The sequence below is a fragment of the Sinocyclocheilus anshuiensis genome, unplaced genomic scaffold (genome assembly GCF_001515605.1).
Source record: "Sinocyclocheilus anshuiensis isolate Anshui unplaced genomic scaffold, SAMN03320099.WGS_v1.1 scaffold1543, whole genome shotgun sequence".
NCBI classification, from domain to species: domain Eukaryota; kingdom Metazoa; phylum Chordata; class Actinopteri; order Cypriniformes; family Cyprinidae; genus Sinocyclocheilus; species Sinocyclocheilus anshuiensis.
The window spans coordinates 721,679-732,098 of record NW_015551074.1 but is presented as its reverse complement, the minus strand read 5'-3'; the positions used below and the strand labels follow the sequence as shown (position 1 = coordinate 732,098).

The following is a 10,420-nucleotide window of genomic DNA, read 5'->3' as shown; positions in this document are numbered from 1 at the left end:
TGAGAGAGTGTGTGTGTGTGTGTGTGTGTGTGTGTGTGTGAGCGACTCTGACTGGATTATTTGAATCAGTGAGTTGTTCACTGGACACTCGCTCTGACTGAATCATTTGAATCAGTGAGTTGTTCACTGGAGACTCGCTCTGACTGAATCATTTGAATCAGTGAGTTGTTCACTGGAGACTCGCTCTCCGCTCAATCCAATTCGCAAACGAATCGTTCAGTGCGATTTGTGAAATGATTTAACAGGCTCATTGAAAAGAATCAGCTCGTTCACAAATCGGACACCGCTATCAGTGTGAGCACTAGTGCTGGTTGTCGTGTCTGTCGTGGTGCAGGTGTGTGATGTGAACCTGAGAGCAGGTGGACTGATGGGAAACTCTTCTCCAGCTTGGCCAATAAGACGCTAAGGAAGGCCTCTGATGAGAGGGAGGCGGGGTCAGACGAGCTCTGGTCATACACCACGACCTCTTGACCCTGGAGCTCCAGCTGAAACACACACACACACATACACACACACACACAAACATAATGAAATAGTGAGTTCATATCTGCTCCTTATTCCCTGTTTTTTAGTTGTATTTAGAGTAAAATCTCTTAATACCGTAATACTGTCACTCCAGTGTTCTGGTTGTTAAAATGACGTTCTATATTTATAATCATGTTTGTCCAGTTGTATCAGTGTAGTTTTCTACTTTAGTTAGTAGCTTGCAATGTTGGGAAAAGTTACTTTTAAAAGTAATGCATTACCAATATTGTGTTACTCCATTAAAAGTAACTAATTGCGGTACTTAATTACTTTTTATGGAACGTGATACATTATGTCACTTTTGTGTTACTTTTTGTCACATGGGCTGGGCTTGTTTTTTTGTTTTTTAATCTAAAAAAAAAAAAAGTTGTATTTTTGGCAACTGTAAGGGCTCTTTCACACCAAAAATGAAAAGAAGTGCCTCTGCACTTACTCCTGATTTCTCTCAGCACCGGACAGGAGAGCTGTCAGCCAATAAATGGGAAAACAAAGTAACTTTCAGATATTTCAATATAAATTTAAAAGTAATGCGTTACTTTTGACAGAGACTGAGCGCTTGCACAGATATCTATGGGATGAGGTCACTCGGCAACCTGTTGCTAAGGCGTCTCAATGGCCCTCATGAGAGACGATGGCTTGTTTGTTTCATTTGTTCATTACAAACTCACACTAAATCGGATGTTTAGCAGGATAATCACTCTGCTGTTTTACATGCAATGAGCGAATCAGATCCAAAACACTGTTTTGTTTTATTTTGAGCATCAAACAGCATCCAGTGTGACTGTAAAAGAGCAGCGTGAACATCCCGCTAAACATCTGCTTGGGTGTGAGTCAGATGACACGTCTGCATTACTCCTGTAGTTTCACGCACCTTCCTCTTGGCCGAGTGCTGCAGGAGTTCACTGATCTGGATCTTGTCCTGCTGTAATCTCCTCTTCATCAGTTTGGAGCAGTTGACGTTCACGGCCTCCAGAATGTGACACGCGTTATACTCCATGAACGGACGGCAGTCGATCAGCAGCACGCGGTCCAGGCCGCCCTCCAGCAGAGCCACCAGACCCTCGGCCCCGATGGGCCGCGCCGCGCGCTCACACATACCCACAATCCCTCAGTCCGTCTCTGCGCTAACAGTCTCGGTGTCTCAGTGCTGCGGCCCTCAGGAGATCAACGGCCCCATTGTAGCAGCTGATGATGTCACTCTGGTTGCGTTCGGCAGGCGGCCCAAAAGCGTATGAGAAAAAGCAAGAGGAAACTCCGGAGGAAAAACGCACTTACACGCAGCCTGTGTGTATGTGTGTGTGTGTGTTTGGGGCACAGTGGCTGATGGGAGTTTCTTTCACACCATCACAGGGGTTCCACAGACAGGCGGCAGCGGCGTGACCTCATGCACCTCCGTACCGCTGCACTCCATCATGAAGATCTCCTGCGGAGACACAAAAACACACCGTGAACTAGGGCTTAGGCTTGCTGCGATAGACGGTGTTTTCGGTTATACCGGTGTTAAGCCGCAACACCGGTTATGTAATTTGCCTACCGCGGCACCGCCCCCACACCGTCGTTTTGATTTTTTTTATAGTAACAAAAATCATTTAGCCTAGTTCAGTGAGGACAGACACTTTTAAAAACTAAACGCTCAATGCAGCATGCCGAACCGTGAGCGAACGACAGTGCACCACAGATTTTGAAAAGCCTATTGACTGGAAGTTTTTTTAAACATTCGTTTCTTATTTATTTGGTTCCACAGTGTTTGCTGATTTTCAGTTTTATATACCTATTTAATCTTTGTGTAGCCTAAGTAATTTGTTATTTTATTAGGCATATATGGTGTATTTTTATTCGTTTTGTTAAAGGTCCCATATTGTCAAAACTGAAATTTCCTGGCTTTTTTCAGGATAACTGAGGTCTAGCGGCTATTTAACTACCATATAAGTTTCAAAACAGTCAGTCCACAGTAAAATAGTCGCTGGGGTATATTTGTAGCAATAGCCAACAACACATTGTATGGGTCAAAATTATTGATTTTTCTTTGATGCCAAAAATCATTAGGATATTAAGTAAAGATCATGTTCCATGAAGATATTTTGTAAATTTCCTACCGTAAATATATCAAAACTTAATTTTTGATTAGTAATATGCATTGCTAAGAACTTCATTTGGACAACTTTAAAGGTGATTTTCTCAATATTTAGATTTTTTTGCACCCTCAGATTCCAGATTTTCAAATAGTTGTATCTCAGCCAAATATTGTCCGATCCTAACAAACCATACATCAATGGAAAGCTTATTTGTCCAGTTTTCAGATGATGCATACATCTCAATTTCGAGAAATTGACCCTTATGACTGGTTTTGTGCTCCAGGGTCACAAATAGGAAAACAAAGTACTTATTTGAAGAAGTAACTCCTGTAAAGTTCAAAGTAATGCGTTACTTTACTAGTTACTGATCTGATTACGTAACTCATGTTACTTGTAATGCGTTACCCCCAACACTGCTCACGTCACACTGCATCTATAACACACGCAAACTCTCAAATGTAGTTTGAGGTTTTTTTTGCAGTGTTTTACGTCTAAATTGGGCATTTAACAAATCCAAGAGTAATATGCATATGTGAGAGTTTGTGCGTTACAGTGATTTCACCACGAAAACGTGAATGTGACAGAATGTCAAAACAGAATTCAAACAGAATGTGCCATTTCATAGTGTATATTTTGGTGACAGCAGCTTTGAGTTCACGTGTCTGTTGGTGTGTGAGTGCTAAAAACAAGAAAGGTCTGCTTTAATTATGTCATCTCTTTAATGTGTACAGGACTGCACAGAAACCAGTGAAATTCCCCTGTGTGCCGTAAATACCTGCCAGTCAGTCCTGTATGACGGGAAAATCCCAACAACAACAACAGCAATGAAATATCCGAGTTACTTGTTTAAATAATGTTTTACATTACAACAGCTCTCCAATTCGAGAAATCGGGAGATGCAGAGGCACTTCCTTCTGCCTGAGGCTTATTATTTTCACTTTTGGTGTGCTTACAGTTGTCAAAAATATAACTTTTGGGTTTTTCTCATTAAAAACAAATAAACAAGCCCAGCCCCGGTGACAAAAAGTAACACAAAAGTAACATAACACATTGCGTTCCATAAAAAGTAACTAACGCAATTAGTTACTTTTTTGCGGAGTAATGCAGTATCGTAATGCATTACTTTTAAAATGTAAACGGAGTCAATCGTGACATCAGGATCACGGTTTTAAACTGTCACGGAAACATCAGCTGAAAGAGTGAAAGTAAAGTCCAGATGTGAGCGAGACTGAAGCCATGCTGACGTGAGAAGATCAAGAAATATTGATCGTCTTTCTGCAGATTAAACCAGTTTCTGCATCTTGTGTTTCCCTCTAATAACATGAAACTGGAGCGACGAGCATTTCCACATAAAACACAGATCTGATTTCAGACGTCATGGAGCCGTTTCTCACAACGTTTATTTCTGGATCTGCTAATGGACACTGATGAGCTGCACACAAACACTGAACGTTTATTAATGGGCATTTTAGTGTTTTTCTCAGCTTGAGCTCTGATTGTAAATTGTTGGCGAACGCATTGGAATCACAGTTTCTTCAAGTCGCATCATGGTTTAAATTTTCTCTGACCTTCCGTGCGTGTTTGCGAAGGCCGAGCTGAATTAAAACTGTTTGCTCTGTGTTTTTTTGACTGAAGGTTAAACCCTTATGACTGGTTTTGTGCTCCAGGGTCACAAATAGGAAAACAAAGTACTTATTTGAAGAAGTAACTCCTGTAAAGTTCAAAGTAATGCGTTACTTTACTAGTTACTGATCTGATTACGTAACTCACGTTACTTGTAATGCGTTACCCCCAACACTGCTCACGTCACACTGCATCTATAACACACGCAAACTCTCAAATGTAGTTTGAGGTTTTTTTTGCAGTGTTTTACGTCTAAATTGGGCATTTAACAAATCCAAGAGTAATATGCATATGTGAGAGTTTGTGCGTTACAGTGATTTCACCACGAAAACGTGAATGTGACAGAATGTCAAAACAGAATTCAAACAGAATGTGCCATTTCATAGTGTATATTTTGGTGACAGCAGCTTTGAGTTCACGTGTCTGTTGGTGTGTGAGTGCTAAAAACAAGAAAGGTCTGCTTTAATTATGTCATCTCTTTAATGTGTACAGGACTGCACAGAAACCAGTGAAATTCCCCTGTGTGCCGTAAATACCTGCCAGTCAGTCCTGTATGACGGGAAAATCCCAACAACAACAACAGCAATGAAATATCCGAGTTACTTGTTTAAATAATGTTTTACATTACAACAGCTCTCCAATTCGAGAAATCGGGAGATGCAGAGGCACTTCCTTCTGCCTGAGGCTTATTATTTTCACTTTTGGTGTGCTTACAGTTGTCAAAAATATAACTTTTGGGTTTTTCTCATTAAAAACAAATAAACAAGCCCAGCCCCGGTGACAAAAAGTAACACAAAAGTAACATAACACATTGCGTTCCATAAAAAGTAACTAACGCAATTAGTTACTTTTTTGCGGAGTAATGCAATATCGTAATGCATTACTTTTAAAATGTAAACGGAGTCAATCGTGACATCAGGATCACGGTTTTAAACTGTCACGGAAACATCAGCTGAAAGAGTGAAAGTAAAGTCCAGATGTGAGCGAGACTGAAGCCATGCTGACGTGAGAAGATCAAGAAATATTGATCGTCTTTCTGCAGATTAAACCAGTTTCTGCATCTTGTGTTTCCCTCTAATAACATGAAACTGGAGCGACGAGCATTTCCACATAAAACACAGATCTGATTTCAGACGTCATGGAGCCGTTTCTCACAACGTTTATTTCTGGATCTGCTAATGGACACTGATGAGCTGCACACAAACACTGAACGTTTATTAATGGGCATTTTAGTGTTTTTCTCAGCTTGAGCTCTGATTGTAAATTGTTGGCGAACGCATTGGCATCACAGTTTCTTCAAGTCGCATCATGGTTTAAATTTTCTCTGACCTTCCGTTCGTGTTTGCGAAGGCCGAGCTGAATTAAAACTGTTTGCTCGGTGTTTTTTTGACTGAAGGTTAATAGCTCAACCTGAGATAAAAGCCATGGAGGACTTTGACCCATCGAACGGCCACAAACAGATCAAACGAGGCTGAAATCAGACCACAGACGCTTTAAAGGCCCGAGACGCTGTAAATGAAACACACAAACTGAGATTTCCAGTCTCTGAGGTGAATATCAGCCCAAAGTCACGCTGAAACCTCTAAAATTACGTTAAACACAGCTGTTCTAAAATCAAATTTAAGATTACTTAAGATACTGTATGTTGTGTAATCAATATACCAATAATAGCCAGAGGGAGAAAAAAAGATTTTATGCATAATGAGGGACTTTTAATCAGAAAATATTTTGAAACGTTTATGCTTTACTACTTCCAGCTGCTCATTCAAACAGATGATAGAAATAACTAGCGGAGTAAAGTTTGTGAACAAACTTTGAGGTTGGCCTAAGAAAGCCTAGCCTGAAAGTTTGAAGCAGTTGTAAAAGTTGAAAGTTAGATAGATAGATAGATAGATAGATAGATAGCTAGATAGATAGATAGATAGATGTTGCTAGCACAATGTTAGCATGATTTAGCATGTTGTTGGCATGTTGCTAGCATGTTTTAACATTACTAGCATGTTGCTACCATGATTAGCATGATGTTAGCATGTTGCTAACATGTTTCCAGCATGATTAGCATGTTGTTAGCATGATTACCCTGTTGTGAGCACGGTTTAGCATGATTAACATGGTGTTAGCCTGTTTCTAGCATGATTACTGTGTTGTTAGCATGTTGATAGCATGTTTCTAACATGAGTAAAGTGTTGCTAGCATAAGTGTGTTGCTAGTATGTTTCTAGCATGATTACCGTGTTGGTAGCATGTTTCTAATGTGATTGACATGTTGTTAGCCCGTTTCTAGCATTATTACTGTGTTGTTAGCATGTTGATAGCATGTTTCTAACATGAGTAAAGTGTTGCTAGCATTATAAGTGTGTTGCTAGCATGTTTCTAGCATGATTACCGTGTTGGTAGCATGTTTCTAATGTGATTGACATGTTGTTAGCATGTCTAACATTTTGCTAATGTGTTGCTAGCATGTTTTAACATGCTGCTAACATGATATTGCACATTGCTATCATGGTTTAGAATGTCGCTAGCATGATTAGCACATTGCTAGCATGAATTAGCATGTAGCCATTAGTCATTAAGCTTTGCTAGTGATAGACAGCTTAAACACTCTACAAGTCTTACTGTACAAAAGTTTTGCCCCCTCAATGAACATCTATGGGGCTTTTCGTAGTTTTGATCGTCTGTTTCATGAAAATCGTAAGTCCGATCAGTTAGAAAATAATAGAAAATAAGAAGAAGAATAAGCTTTCATAGTAGTTTATAGTAGTAGTTGGCTTTTCTAAATATGCATCTTACAACCATCTACAACAAATGTACCATAACGATCCTTCGGCATTCACTGATTGCGAAACACTGTGAGCCTTAGTGCTCAATTCTGATTTGTGCTCAGATCCGATTTTTTTGTATAGCTGTTCACATTGTTGTTTTAAATGTAGCCAATATCAGATTTCCAGTGTGAATAGATCATGGTTCTGAACTGACACGCATGCGCAAAAAAAAACGATACCAACAGGGTTGCCAGGTTTTCACAAAAAAACTCCACCCAATTATTTTTCAAAACTAGTCCGAAACTAGCCCAGTCGGGTCATATATCGCGTTATTGTGGTCGTTTTAACCCACGGAGTTGAAAAACAACCCACGGCAACAATGAAAAAGTAGCCCAATTCTTCGGGGAAACTGTGGACTTGGCAACACTTACGCAGCGCGCTGTCCTACGGAAGTAAACACGAAGGATATAAAGTTAGTGATTATGCATTTATTTATAGTGTGATCTGCTGCAGAAGCCAGCGAAATTATGTGCACGCAATATGAAAAATAAAGACTTTGCGAGTTTTGAAACTTTTATGATACGAGTCCTCATGTTTTGCTTGTATATAGAGTTGTCACTGTAATACTTGTGAGTTCTGACACGTCACTGTACTTCCACGGACTACCTTTCGCAACTGTCTCGATAACTTTGGGTATGTAAAATCTTTGTAGCGACTCCCATGAGCGCAGAATCGTGACGAGTGTTGATCTAGAGTGACGTAAAAATTCAGACTGCGGTCGCATGGCGAAACATCAGGACCTGTATCGGATTTAGTACCACATATACAGTGGCACAAATCAGAATTGAAAAGATCAGATTCCATGCGGTTTGTGCTGTTCACACTCTCATGAGAAAAACAGATCCGTGTCACATGTGAGCTAAAAAAAATCGGATTTGGGCCACATTTGCCTGCAGTGTGAACGTAGACTTTTTAAAGACCTGTGGAATCCCTGTTTTCAATAAATATGAATTAATTATCAGTCACGTTGATCAGATTGATTGTTGTTGTCAACAGGGAACTAAAGATCATAGTTGTAGCCGGTTGCATACACAAGCCTTTACTAGTTTGACCAGCCAAGTGATAATCAGCCTTAATTTTCTAATTCAAATCTACCTAAATGACCAGTCTTGAAGAAAAAAAAATTCGAGTTCGATTCGAGTTCCTCATCGGCAGATTAACCCATCTTTGGCTTTATTTGTACTCTTTTTGTTTTGTAGTGAACAAACATCTGAAGAGCCGAAATGCTGTCTTTAAGGGACCCAGGCATAGACTTCTGTCCTCTGTAGAGGACATTATGTACAGAGCACATTCAGGGCTTTTTAGAGATATCAGATGTTTGGAGGTTTGATCATAAACACACTTTCTCCTTGGTCTTTAAATATAGCTAATATTGACAGAATGAGCACTCTTAGGGAAATATGATAAGGTTTTGTAATCATCATTTAAATCTGGCTAATTTTCAAATTGTTTGTCGTAAATAAACATCTTTAGACAAATGTTATGGAGTCTCAAGGGCATAATTTTCATAAGTGTCTGGACACCAGGACAAACGGCATGTTAATCAGGCATTTTGGGGAACAAGAAGAAATTATAGATCAATATTCCAGATATTCTTATGAAAAAGTTATTGCTCCCGTTATTACACTTCTTTTTTCATTATGAACACATTCATGAGATCACATTAATATGCAAATTAGATGCAATCTATAGATATATTGTATAGAATGCGAATACCAATTTATGAACATTTTACGCACATATTCCATAAAGTACAGTAGTATATCAAATCATTCTGTTATATCTTTCATAACATAGTTGAGAATCATCTTTACACAAAGTTTGGCTAAAAATAGCCTGAAACCTAAAAACTTGTTTTTGCGTATACATGACTTTTCATGCCTAATTTTTTATTTTTTTTTAATAACTTAGTCCTGGCGTCCTCTACAAAGAATAAAATATGAATTAAATATCTATTTTCAAAAAAAAAAATTCTCCATTTCTTTCTTATATTCTAACCAATGTAACGACAAAAAACAACAAAATTAACAAAACATTTTTTTTTAGTACCACGTATTACCATGTTTTGTTTTGTTTTCCAGACAGATATGATTGTAATACCATGTTTATTTTGAGTGTTATTTTTAGTATCATTGAGATGTTAGTATTTCGATTTTATTTTTATACTTTCTGATTTCATGTTAAGTTCTAGTAAATTTGTTGTGCGTTTCGGTCATTTTTATTTATTTTTGTTGTTTTTAAATATATATAGTTTGTGTTTCAGTTATTTTACGGAAACGAGGAATGTTGCCATGGCAACTAGTTGAAATAAAATAAGTTTAAGTTTTTTAATATTTTATTTTACTTCAATTAACATTTATTTTATTTAAAGTAACAAAAAAAATATTTTTACGCTTTTAATTTTAGTTAACTATAACACCCGATTTATACAGATTATTAATTTATCTCACATTTGACTGATAGCGATATTACGGTAACGTTATCTAAGTGAGAACAGAATGGTAACACTATAGTATTCTCTTAAGTACAGTGTAAATGGTACAGAAATCATTCAGTATCATGGTATCACCACACTATTTTACTGTAAAGTTACATATGAACATTTTAACAGGACACGAGTGTGTTTGTACAGATGTCAGTCATAGTATTTAATGACAGCAAAGTAAATATGAAACAAAAACGGAACTTTCCAGAACTTTAAACTCATTTTTACCAAGTTTACTAAGTAAACGAAACTAACAACACCGTGTCTCCACACACACACACACACACACACACACTGCGATCTAGTTCTCATTTAACACATGCCTTAAACTCACCATGAAAGTTTCAGTCCGTCTCATTTTACAGTAAATCCACAGATAAAGATGACCAGCTGCGTAGAAACCCCGGTGGCGTTGCGCGGATGGGTAGTTAGGCTAGTTAAAGCTGGTGAAGTTAGAGTGAGTTCATGAGCTCATCGGGTAAAAATAACATCATGGCGTCATTGAAACTCATGCTAAAAACTGGAGAATAAAGATCCGCTGATGAGCACAGAAAGCCGCTCTCCACATCCACTCTTGAGCGTGCAAATGTGTGTAAAACTGTAAATGAGTTTATTATGATGTTTCCGAGTTGGGGGCGTGTCAATGAGAAACATGGCGGAATCGATGGCAGTGTTGCCAACAGTGTTGGGGAAAGTTACTTTTAAAAGTAATGCATTACAATGTTGCGTTGCTCCATTAAAAAAGTAACTAATCACGTTACTTAGTTACTTTTTATGGAAAGTAATGGGTTAGGTTACTTTTGTGTTACTTTTTAAATCTGGACAGGGCTTGCTTGTTTGTTTTTAAAATAAAAAAGTTCTATTTTTGGCAAATATAAAAGCCTTTTCACT

At 38.2% G+C, this 10,420-nt stretch overlaps 1 protein-coding gene across 1 annotated transcript in view; it reads right to left on the bottom strand.

Annotated features, from left to right (window-relative positions):
• Positions 1 to 10,116, bottom strand: part of LOC107662214 (dual specificity protein phosphatase 16-like) — a 27,286-nt gene extending 17,170 nt beyond the window's left edge. The window contains exons 1-3 of the mRNA XM_016452145.1: positions 9,864 to 10,116; positions 1,397 to 1,948; positions 350 to 485 (exon numbers count right to left, since the gene is read on the bottom strand). Of these exons, the coding sequence (XP_016307631.1) occupies positions 350 to 485; positions 1,397 to 1,621 (361 nt within the window). The 5' untranslated portion in view covers positions 1,622 to 1,948; positions 9,864 to 10,116. The remainder of the gene's footprint in view (positions 1 to 349; positions 486 to 1,396; positions 1,949 to 9,863) is intronic.
• Between the last annotated feature and the right edge of the window lie 304 nt (positions 10,117 to 10,420).